General features: G+C 32.7%; 1 protein-coding gene and 1 pseudogene across 1 annotated transcript; both read right to left on the bottom strand.

The window, feature by feature from the left end:
- Window positions 1-2,390: 2,390 nt before the first annotated feature.
- Window positions 2,391-6,082, bottom strand: LOC141605046 (F-box/kelch-repeat protein At3g61590-like). Its single transcript, XM_074423667.1, has 2 exons — window positions 5,701-6,082; window positions 2,391-3,888 (listed from the first exon to the last, which is right to left on the bottom strand). Exon 2 carries the CDS (start codon window positions 3,862-3,864, stop codon window positions 2,653-2,655), a length of 1,212 nt encoding a protein of 403 aa, XP_074279768.1. The 5' UTR covers window positions 3,865-3,888; window positions 5,701-6,082; the 3' UTR covers window positions 2,391-2,652.
- Window positions 6,083-10,157: 4,075 nt separating this feature from the next.
- On the bottom strand, window positions 10,158-10,253 carry LOC141609943 (small nucleolar RNA snoR8a; annotated as a pseudogene).
- Window positions 10,254-12,300: the final 2,047 nt, after the last annotated feature.

The following is a 12,300-nucleotide window of genomic DNA, read 5'->3' on the forward strand; positions in this document are numbered from 1 at the left end:
CAATAGTTACTGTACTTAGAGTAGAATTTATTGTGAATCCAATTTATGCATAAAATAATGTGCCCTTTTTTTTACGTCTTTTCTTAATATTTTCACGATACTTGTGATATTTTTTTAATTAGTACCCATTGATATAATACTAGACTATAAATATGTATTTTATTGTATGGTTTTATAATGTTACAAGTAACATAAAAGATCACAATTTTTGTTTATTAACATAATTTGACAAAGAAATAAAAAATTACGTTAATGTTACATCGTGCCTTGAAATAATAATTTACCTAAACAATGTTATGTTACATCGTGCCTTGAAATAATAATTTACCTAAACAATGTTGGAAGTTTATAATTGTTGGTTTTGGAAGAAATAGAAACAGAAGCATCAATTTGATGTTTCTGTTTTTTGGGGAGAAAAAGTGGATTTAAGCTTTAGAAAAACTGCTTCTATTTTTTAAAAACTGGATGTTTGACACAGCTTCTAGTTTTGGGAAACAAAAACACTTTTTTAATCTTGGCCAAACACATACTAAGTATTTTTATTTTCTTTTAAAGATTATAAACAAATATTTGAGTTTCATGTCTGTTACCTCATACGCAATCTTATTAGATTTTTTTTTGTTGGTCATCTTAAATGGGCACTCACAAATTCTCATTTGTGACGAACAAAATCCTTCACATGAGACAAATGGGCAACTGGCAAGTGGGAGAAGCAAGTAGGAGAGGGTTGTAACTTGTAAGAGATCACAAATTTGTGACCGTCACAAATAAGACGGGCGGATATGCACTAAAGTTATTGTGGAGATAGAGAAGAACATGACTAGAGCAATCGTACGGGAAAACATTTCACGCATTTGTGTTTTTCCGGCAGGAGTAAGTTCGTAAAAAAAAAAGATGGCCCCAAATAACTAAGCATGCTCCTACATGGCTACATACAGCGTGAGTACAAGTACATGACTACAGTGTGCAGTTACGAGTTGGTGGTCCTTGGCCTACGTCTATTTGATAGAGCATGTACGTGCCGTCAAATTTCATGATCCAAAATATAAAATGATGTGTATCATCCATGTAGAGCTGACCATCAGCACGGGATGATTCGGCCCGACCCGCCTTAACCCGTTATTTTATGCAACTGGCACGGCCTTTGTCCGGCCCGGCCCGCCATTTTAGCAAAAATAATAAAAAATTAATAATAAACAGGTAAGGCCTGCAAGCCCGGTCCACCACTGGCCCGCCTCAGGCCCTGACCTGGGTCAAGCATATCCCAGCCCAACCAATCCCATCCCTCCCCCTGGCATGGGCCGGGTCTGACCGGCACGGCCCAGCCCAAGCACAGGTCCAATCTAATGTATGGTTTACGTGGTCCTATTCATGGCCGACTTTTAGCTTGAGTCTTATATGTAGCAGTGTTAAAATTTATGTTTGACGTCTCCGTATAAGTAAAAGTAACATGTTTTCAAATTAAGGAAAATTGAATCAAACTTATGTTGGATTTTTTGTACAAATGGAAAAAAATACATCAGACGTCAAGCAAAAAAGTTGAATAAATTTGTGAAGAAGTCAAGCAAAAAAGTTGAATAAATTTGTGAAGAAAACAAAAAAAACAAGACAATGAGTGTATGCCCAAATCCCAAATAATGGTAAGCAAAATCCTGTCAAGATCCCATCATAAGTTTGGAAGGCCATGCATGATAGTATGATACAACCTACAAGCACTTGCACAATAAGAGGTCCCTCCATGACAAAGACAAAGCCAAAATGTACCTAAATCTAATGGCCCCAAATCTTGATTTGCCTTTTCAATAATTTCTCAAACAAGTAATCAATTCAATGAAAAAAAAAAAAAAAAACCACCAACTTCCAAAGCTTGCCTTACAAAAACAAACAATTTCATACCCACAATATGCTAAACTAACAAAATTGCTCCAAGTCCAAACATGCATACAATGACAAAACATAACAACGACAACATTACCCCAATATTGCCTACGACAATGTAAGCAGGTCGGATGTACCCAATACGTAATTACTTAAGTTCACCCATGAGTCATGACTCATGACTATGAAATACATAAAAACTATGTTGCTCAGACTCTTCAATATTACCTCGCATATCCGTGTCTACCACTCGACACTCGACACTTCATTTAAACCAAAAACATGATTTTTTTCATAATACAAACGAATTCGGCGTTTTGACAAGCACCCATGTCGGATACTTCTAACCGAGTCTAAGTAACATAGCATAAATATTAATAAACTCATTAGCCTCAATCTGAATTTTTTTATGGAAGAGGGAAAAAAACAAACAGGTATAGGACATGTTTGTCCATTTCTTTAACCATTTGTTGATCTAGCAGCCAAACAAAACAGGTACAGTCAATAGATTCAGAACTGCTAAAAAAAATGACAATGATTTATCAAATTTATTGAAAATTTTCCCAATCCCTAGGTATACAGAACTTGTACTTTGATTCTGTGAATGCAGCTGTAAAATACAGAAGAAAATAATCTTTCTTTTTTCTTTAGAATGCAACCATTTTCTAAATGTTATTTTTCCTGTGAATTGTTCTCAGACATAGATGTCACAATGCCAAAAACGGGTTTTTTAAACTAAACTCGGGGACAATAAAGCTCGATGTATCACCAAGTTTACGGAGAGAGCTCAAGCCTTGGTTCAAAGCAAAAACCAGTGAAAAGCTGAAGACAAAACTTCTTAGTCGCAGGGCCCCTATGTGACCATTTCCATTGCTTCTGGCTCATATCGAACAAGAGCAACGCTGGTGAACCGTAGCTTTGAATGTAAATAATGTCTCCGGCTCCACTACTTGCAAAAACATCATCAAACTCTCCGAAACCTTGAAAATACTTATGAGGCATCCGAGCAACCTCTTCCCATTTCGTCCCCTTCAGGACCCAAATCCCGATCCCTTTGATTATGTCGCACCTATTCTTCTTTCCGATCCCTCCAACCATTACTAATCTCTCATTAAGGTTCATCAATCGCCCGCATGTCAAAGCGCAAGGCGCAGGTATGAAATCTTTCATTTGTAAACTTTGGGAAGAGCAATTTGAAAGATTGTACTTTATAAGAGCATGACGATGCTCGTACAATGCACCGCGAGTTGAGTACAGTAAGAAGTAAAGAGCACCATCACATATGACACTTTCATCACCTGCTCTCCACCCATCTAAAACTTCAGTCAATGAAATCGTCCAAGACATTGTTGCCGAACTGTAGACAAGAATGGAAATATCCCACTCAAAGAAGTTATCGGGCACTTGTGTTGACTTCACTGTTGAGATGATGTACTTGTGTGATTTCTTGTTCACCGACATAGCCAAAGCGGTATAATGAGAGAAACTAGGACCAGAAGGCTCGATAAGTTGTACAGTACATCGGGTGATGGGGTTGGAAACATGAAACTCATTTCTACTATCATTATTCATGAAGCAAACCAAGCCAAATGAGGAAGCGATGAACCAATTTGAGTTCACAAAACAAGGAAGGTCAATGCTATACCATTTCTTAAGGGTGGGATCATAAGAATACCCGGAAAATTCATCACTGTGCGTAAACATGAAATACCAGGGCTGTTGTGGTGAGCTAATGAAAGAGAAGTTCCATAAGTAGCGCTTTGAAATCACTATTTCATTCCATCGCTTACAAACACAACCAGCTTTAAATATACTGGCAACAGGAAGATACGCCACAATTCTCTCCAATACGTCATCTGGCAGAATAGAATTTATACAAACCCCGTCTTTCTTCTGTTTATCATTAACCTCAGAATACGAATCAACACTGAACCGATTGAATTTAGTGCCATATTCATATTGGCTTCCCCATGTATCCCTATCCATAGTTTAGAGAACAAAAAAAAATGCCTGCATCAAAAAATTTCTTGTAAGATCACTCACTATATTACCAAATAAAAAAGTTCATCCTAAAACTCGTCTCAGCTAAAATAGATCCTCAAAACCTTAGACTCTCAGAGTATTTTAGAATGTTTCCGGAAATGAAAGTCTCCAACAGAAATAGAATTAAACCACAAAAATGAGCTTTCAGAAGCCTTTCAAAGTTGCCATTGTTCCATCGTTAGCCATTGTTCCATCGTTACACACTTACATACCTCGTGCATTCCAAATAAACGCACATACAAAAAGAAAAATTAACAATTAGCAAGTGTAGTCTATGGCGCAGCCAGAAAAGACAAGCTCAAAAATCTAACATGGCGACAGTCCCGACAGGCATATTTCTAACTTTTTCGCAACTTTCAACAAACGTTTTCGATTTTCCAATCCTCCCTGATGCCCCTTCTTCCCCCACACCCACCCGTCCTCTCCCACCGCCACCAAGTGAAGTAAAATTGAAATATTGGTCCTGATTGATACTCAGCAAGAAACCCTCAATTCAGGATTCCACAATGTTCAAAAATCACAACCAACTATAATCGGGTTTCTTGCAGCTAGTGAAACCTAACCTCAAAATGCCAAAATTATACTTCTAGGGACATTAAGACATCATTTATCACCTTCTATATTAAAATCTAATCTTTGCTGGATACATACTATTTTAAGAACAGAAATGCAGCAAATTGGAGAAGTACATCAAACTGAATATCCTAGTTGATGTGACATTTAAAGGAGGGAATCAAAGATTCAAACTATGAGTATTAATTAACAAAAACAATTAAATCCAGAAACCCATCAACAAATGAGAACTAACTAAAGGGTAGCCAACCAAATTAGAGGATTATATTCAAATCTTCAACTAATCCACATTAATTTTCATAATCCACTGTTCAATCTGAAAAAATACAAACTTTCAACTTTGATACTCTAAAATATTACTCCACCGTGTCAATCATTTGTTTAACTTCGATTAAAATGTTTCTCACAAAATACAAGAAAATGAATAGGACCAAGGGAGTAATAAGCATTGAATTTTGATCCACCTCCATAAACTTTAAAATAAATAAAAAATAACAATAACAGTTATGTTAGGTATGGAATTAGACTAATGGCACCAAATTAATCAAAATAATTAAATCACCAGGACCCCATAATTAACAGGCTGTACCCATATATCAATAACAAACAACCACCAACAATTGTTTAAGAGGTCAATTATGGTATCAGCATGGGCAAATGAGCAACTCCGCAAATAATATTTCGTCCTCCCTCCGTGCGTCTTAGTCATTTGTTTACCTTTATTTTTGATACAAAGACCAAAGAATTCGGCTTATAGGCAATGGCCGATGAGTCGAGGACCATTTATAGTTAGTGTTATTAGATGACACGTGGACCAAAATGAGGGTAGATGAATTATCCGTCTAAAGCATTCCTAAAATAAAAAGTAAGCAAATGACGAGCCACCCAAAAATGAAATTGGCAAATAAATAATCGGGACAGAGCGAGTATCAATGAACGTAAACAAATGAAGGACAACATTACCCAAGTGCCTTAGAATCCCACTAATCGCGGACTAATGGGGTCAAATGTACACAGTCATACCCATGTATCAGCAACCCACATAAGTTATTTCCGAATGACCCAATATGAAAATTACGTCAAGAATTGCATTGAATGACCGTTACTTCACGATTAAAAAAAACAACAGGCGCATGCCACACAAATCCCAGATAAATTATGTTACCATATCGAAAATTGAAACAGAAAATGGATGAAAGATCATACCTTTGATAGAAAATTCAGCTTCTCTCTCAAAATTTCTCAAAAGTTGACAACTTTTGAAAATAAATGACCAAAAAAGTATAGCTAGATGCTTAGATTTGAGAAAAACCTGCAGATATAACAGCAAATGCAGGAGATTTACAGCAAAAATAAAAGAATAAATTGAATTGAGATTGAGATTGTAATGAAGAAAACACCCTTCAAATTATACTCCGTAATTCGTATATACTTGAGAAAAGAATAAAGATGCGTATATAATAAAGATTAAAAAGTTAGCTTAACATAAATAAATGGGTGTGTTTTTTATGGAATTTTGTTGTTTACGTTTGTGTTTGATGTTTTTTTTTTTTGGTAGAAAAACGACAGGCGTAATTTTTACAAAGGTAATGAAAGGCGGATTTATTGGTCTTATATATATGAAGCACAAATACTACTTGTCTACTTAGTAAGGATGGTGATAAATTTTAGAGCCATCGTATTCTAGAGTAATTTAAGTTGAGTTAAATATATTTTGGAAAAATTACGAGTTACCCTTGAGATTTGACATTTTGAATGAAATACCCAAATTTTTGAATGGAAAAAATTTAAGGCGGCATAACTCGTGTTTAGGAGCTCAGAAAGCGACGATTTTTTAAAAAACAATTATCTTTTCGAGTATTGTAATTTGAAAGAAAAATTTGTCGAGTTGATAAACGATTCTTCACAAAAACTCCGGAGAGACGGTTTCTCAATAGCGTTATTGAGAGACCTCTCACATGATGGGGTGAGGGACCCACTTACTTTCTTTTTTCCCTATTATGTCTCCCACTAAATTAGTGGGAGACGGTCTCTCATGAGACCTACTGACGATTCTTTCCCATGATTTAAGAGGGCGTCCAAATAACCCCTAGGTTGATAAAATTTAGATTTGACCAATGTTGTTAGAATCAGGATCTACTTTTGATTTATTCTATTATAGATCGATAGATTTGTTAGAATCGGATTCGTGTAATTGAATCGTAGAATCATAAGATTCGACAAACTAATTGTAAAACATAATTTTATTGTTAAAATACATTAATTAAAAGTCGCGTTCAAAATCATAAAACTAGAAGCATTTACACACACACACAAAAAAAAGGCAAATTTCTTATAAGATTTTAACAAAAAAAAATAATATATCAGGGTTGTAGATGAGATCATTGAGTCGTACGATCGTGTTATGATTCTACGATTAATTTGTTAAAAAACTAAATTGGATATGAATTTAAGATTCTAGATAGAATCGGGATCGATTATAATGTTTTGGAACGTAAAATCGTGGAATCCCAAGGTCATATTCGAATTCTGATAACAAGCGATCTTACTTTTTTGGTGTCAAATAAGACATAAGCCTAGCATAATATATGACGGAGGGTGACTCGAACCCATAATCTAGTGTCACGAATCATGATACCTTGGCCTTAACCACTAGACTAAAACCTCTTAACAGTGATCTGATAAATCAGGTCAAATTCAAGTCCATAGTTTAGACAAGTAATTTAGATCTGAAACCATTTGGATCCAGGTAAGGTAGAGCATGGATTGGATATTCGATCCAAAGTGCTAGTTCGGGTTGGATCTGAAGTCAGATATCCATATCCATATCCAAACGACCAAACCAAATGTTTCGGATATCAAAATAATCGGATCAGATGTGAATACCCATCGGATATCCATATTTTGGAATTTACGTTAACATTAAATTTGAAACATGATCATATTTATCGTCTTACATCATGATTTTCTTTAATATTTTTACTTCAATTTAAGTAGTACTTATATATTTCTCTAATATTTTAAACTTTTAAGTTGTTGTATAGATAAAATTATATTTTCACCAAATTATACTAGAAAACTATAGTTTCTGATCGGATCGGATATCCAAATGTTTTAATTCTAATATCCATATCAAAACCAAAACCAAAGATTTCGGATCGGATATCCGATCCAAACTTAACTTTCGGATCAGATATTCAAAAATTCAAATCGAATATCGAATCGGTTTGGATAATCGGTATTTTTTGCCCAACCCTAGATCCAACCATCCAGTTTAGGTTCAATTTGATGTCAACTTACAAATTACTTGAAAATATAAAATATCGTTTTGTTTATTATTTTATTAAATTGTTAAAATTATTGTAATTAAAATAATTAAATATATCATTTATTTTTACAAATTAATTTTTGTTCGATTCTGATTTGTCTAGTTTGACCATTTTAATGAATTCTTTGAACAAATGTTCGACAAATATATTACATGCAAAAATATGTGACCGTAAATATATTTAAACTCTATTCTAAATTTACGCTACGGTGTTATAGAATACCATTAAAATTATTTAAAAATCATATGCATGCGTGTTTGGTACAAATTTAATTATAAGAAAACTTAAATGTTATGGGATATTGGGATGGGGAATTTAGATAATGGATTATAAGAAAAAGAAAACAAAAATTACCAAGGGCTAAAACAAGATGAACAATACTTAACATAGCCTTGATTTTATTATTCTGAATGTTGTTTGCCTTCAAAAGCTTGGAAAATATTAATGCAAAAGTTTTGGAGATATAAGAGTTGTATGTGAAGAACAGAATGCATGATTTTGCAAGAACACTACATAATGTTATATACTACATTTTTGACAGGGAAAACGTTCATTTATGGCATAAAATTATCCACAAATAAAAATTTGAACAATTTTTATATAAATTGTTTTATACAAGAATTATTGTAAAACAAAGTGATTATTTACCTAAAGAGTTTCCACTAAAATAACTTTCACCAATTACCAGTTCACCGCTTTCCATAATAAGGGCATCAAAGTCGTTTGTTACTCCCTCCGTCCCGGTCATTTATTTGCCAATTCCATCTAGGAGTGTGTCAATCAATTGTTTGCCTTCAATTTTAGGTTTGTATTTGATGGGCAATTGGATCTTTCACACTCAATTTGGTCCATTGTCATCTAATTATCGACACCTTCCATTTTCCTTGGTCTTTGTTCCAAATCCAAAAGCAAACAAATGACTAGGACGGAGGCCTTTAAGGGAGTATACCGTTTTACAATCTGTGATATTGTAAACCGTTTTACAAGAGACTTATTCTAAAAGTGTGAATATTGAAATGGAGGTATTATAAACAATAGTTTATAGGTTTGAATTTCCCTTTTTATTATTATTTTTGGTGTAAACCATCCAGTTTAGTCCGCTTTTGAGTCGGGTAGGACCATTAGAGTGGTAAAGCTCTCCCTCATGAGTTTTAGCACTGCTGCGTTCACAGGGCTCGAACACAAGACCTCTGGTTAAGCTAGAAAAACTCATTGTCAGTTGATCTAAGTGCTCATGGGTAATTTTTTTATTTTTTTTTATTATTATACCATTATTATGTCTTTTTTCACGCCAAATAAAATCAAGTAAAGAAAAGTTATCGCGTAATTGATGAAAGATTATCGTTAAATATATATTTGATGGATATATTGACCATATGAAATCAGTATATAGAACAACATATATTCAACATATTCTTTACATTTCATTAAAATACTTTTCACAAAAGAATAGAAACGTAAAGAACTCGTCCACAAATAAAGAGAACAAGGAAGAAAAGTGTATCACGTAATTGACAAAAGATGATCGTGGAAGATATATGTTCATAAAAATAAATCGTGTGATTAATTACCTAAGGTAGATTGATTAAATGAGATCAATGGATAGGAACACGAAATCACCACGTCAACTTGGACACGAATATGCTCTATCTAAAAAGAGGTTAAAATCTAACAAATAATAAATTAATTTTCGTTTCATAACGTTCATCTCAATTTTTTTTGAAAATAATTTGTAAAATCTAGAAAGAATTAAGTTGAACGAAAACATCTCCTACAAAGAGTTATCATACGAGTAATTTAATTGAGAACCTGAAATACGATTTCATCTACGAATAATCACATGTAGTAGGATAAATATGTAACCTGAATTCCCGATCAACATATATACTCCGTGTAATATAAATAACCCGTTTTAATATTGGTTTTAATTTTTATTTTAATATTAGGTAAGGAATAAATCAAGTCCTATGTTTTAAGAAATGTGAGTGTAAAACTTAAATCCCCTATCTATAAAAGCTGAAGCAATTTAAGGATTGTGATTGGCTCCTTATTTTTAGGGAGGGAAAAATCTTTTATTTGACTTAGAACCCCACGTTCCATTTACACAATTAATTGGCTTCTCTCTACTTTCATTGTTAATCTCTCCCACTTATATAGTTAAAATAAAAAATATATCATATTACAAAAAATTGCAACATTTAGAATTTCAGTAAATTTGATTATAATCATTGAATGCCCAGAAAATTAAAATAGTAAAAATCATTAATTATATTAAATAATATAGAAATAAAGTAATTTAACACAAACAAATAAAAAAAATTAATTGAGGGTAAAAAATCTCAAATTCTATGGCTATAAGGAGTCTCTCATGCCAAGAGAGGGAGGATAGCTAATTTCAGAACGAGAAATTTCTCTAATCATCGTTATATTTACCCCAAAATAAAGTATAAATAAACAATCACTGTTGATTTTTTTTTAGAAAATTAAGTTATAACAACGAGTACTCATAAAACAGATGCAATACTTGCTTTAAAATATAAACACAAAATCAAACCTTTTTTTTAGAAAAAAAAATATTCTATTAATCAAATAATATACGAGAATGAATGTAAAAAAACTATATTTTGTAAATTATATTTTTTTTATCATGCCAACTTTTTCTTTATTAATAATAATAATAATAATAATAATAATGAAATATTATTGGCATAAAAAAATAAAAAATCCAAATATTATGACCATATATCCGGAATAAAAAGTAAAGAGTGTAAAATTGTTAAACAAGTAATCTTATCAAGAATAAATGATCCAAATAACAGAAATAAATTATTCTTAAAACAGAAAAATTAGAAGAAAAATAAACATTAAATCAATCATATTCTCTTGATAATTATAGACGAAGCCTTATAACAAAAGATTTGGCACAACTATAATTTGTGCAAAACTTGAAAAACAGAAGGTATTTTGAAAAAAAAAATATGTACTCAAATATAAATCTGGAGAATGTTAAAACACGGTAGAATGAGAATGATGGGGTAACATTTTCATGGTGACTAAGTTAAAAAAGACTAAAATGAATAAATAAATAGGGATTTATGATGGTCACTGATGGTGATAAAAGGGTGAAAGAAAGGAAATGGATCAACAGTGATAATTTCATCAAATAAAATTAAGTGTGACTGTGTGAGGATGAGGGATTGAATTTGACGGTGGTATGAAGCTTTCGGTTTCTTGGGTTATTAATAATAAGTTGGGTGTAGGGTTTGCGAAAGGTAAGGGGAATAAATTTTGGTTATTCAAATTTGGGCTCAAACTATGATTTTTATCTACCCATTATCTAAGTTACGTATTTTGCTTCAGTAGTTCATTGTTTAATTTATCATAATACATACTACGGAGTACGTGTTATCTATGAGCATATAAGTATAGTCTCATATCCAGTTATATAGGAGGGGTCGGAATATACGTAAGGTCATATGAGTCACGAGTCAACTCAGTCAAGTTAGGATTAACACAAGGATCAAAATGAGTTTCTCACACCATTTTTTTTAAATCGAAAAAATATATTTAAAAATTTATAATAAATTTAATACGGAGCTTTAATAATTTGAACATATTCATTGCTTACATTTCTATATTGAAACAATCACTAATATCAAGTGTGATATATATATAGGCTTATATAGTTATATTATATGAGGGCTATTACTTTTTATTGATTTAACCATAATTTTTTTAAAAAATTTATTGTTTTTAATTCTTCAAAATTATATCATTGGTCTCCTTTGGTATTGGTTTCAAATGAATATACCCAATAAGAAATATTATAAAGTTAAGTAAATGTCCAAAGATGTTAGAATGACATTAGTTTGCGTCTTATCATGTAAGTATGTATTTTGATTGCTTTTCAAAAAATAACCCGTGCATTTTTTTGCACGGGTATAAAACTAGTAGGTGATAATACCCACATTTTTTAAGCCAAATAAATCAACTTATACAATAGTCCTATGTTAAGAAAGTAACATGTGGTGATTTATAATGAGCATGTGACAAGAAATTGGAACAAAGAAATCAAATATAAGCAAGTCTTCCATGTGACGGGCATATTTGTCATAAGTTTACGACGGATTAAGTACTAATCATATGGGTAGATAAAACAAAACAGATTGCTACGTATTTCTTAGACACTTTATTTTTGTCTTATCTGCCCACATGAATAATACTTAACCCATCACAAACTTGTACAAATATGCCCCTTATAAATGAAAATTTGTGATCAAATATATATAGGCTAATAGGCTAGAAGCCTAGAATGCTAAATAGAAGAACAAAGCGTCTTGCTTGTGACGGGCTAATCCCGTCACAAGCTGAAGACCTCTCCCAAAAAGGGAGAGGGGACAAGGTGGGGCACCCCATGTGCTTCCCCACTCACCTCTCATGGATATTTTGTGAGAGGAAATGATATCCGTCACAAGCT

This window comes from Silene latifolia, chromosome 10, assembly GCF_048544455.1.
Source record: "Silene latifolia isolate original U9 population chromosome 10, ASM4854445v1, whole genome shotgun sequence".
Taxonomy (NCBI): Eukaryota; Viridiplantae; Streptophyta; class Magnoliopsida; order Caryophyllales; family Caryophyllaceae; genus Silene; species Silene latifolia.

Excerpts from the sequence above, each read along its gene's own strand:
- LOC141605046 (XM_074423667.1), bottom strand. The coding sequence starts at position 3,864 with ATGGATAGGGATACATGGGGAAGCCAATATGAATATGGCACTAAATTC.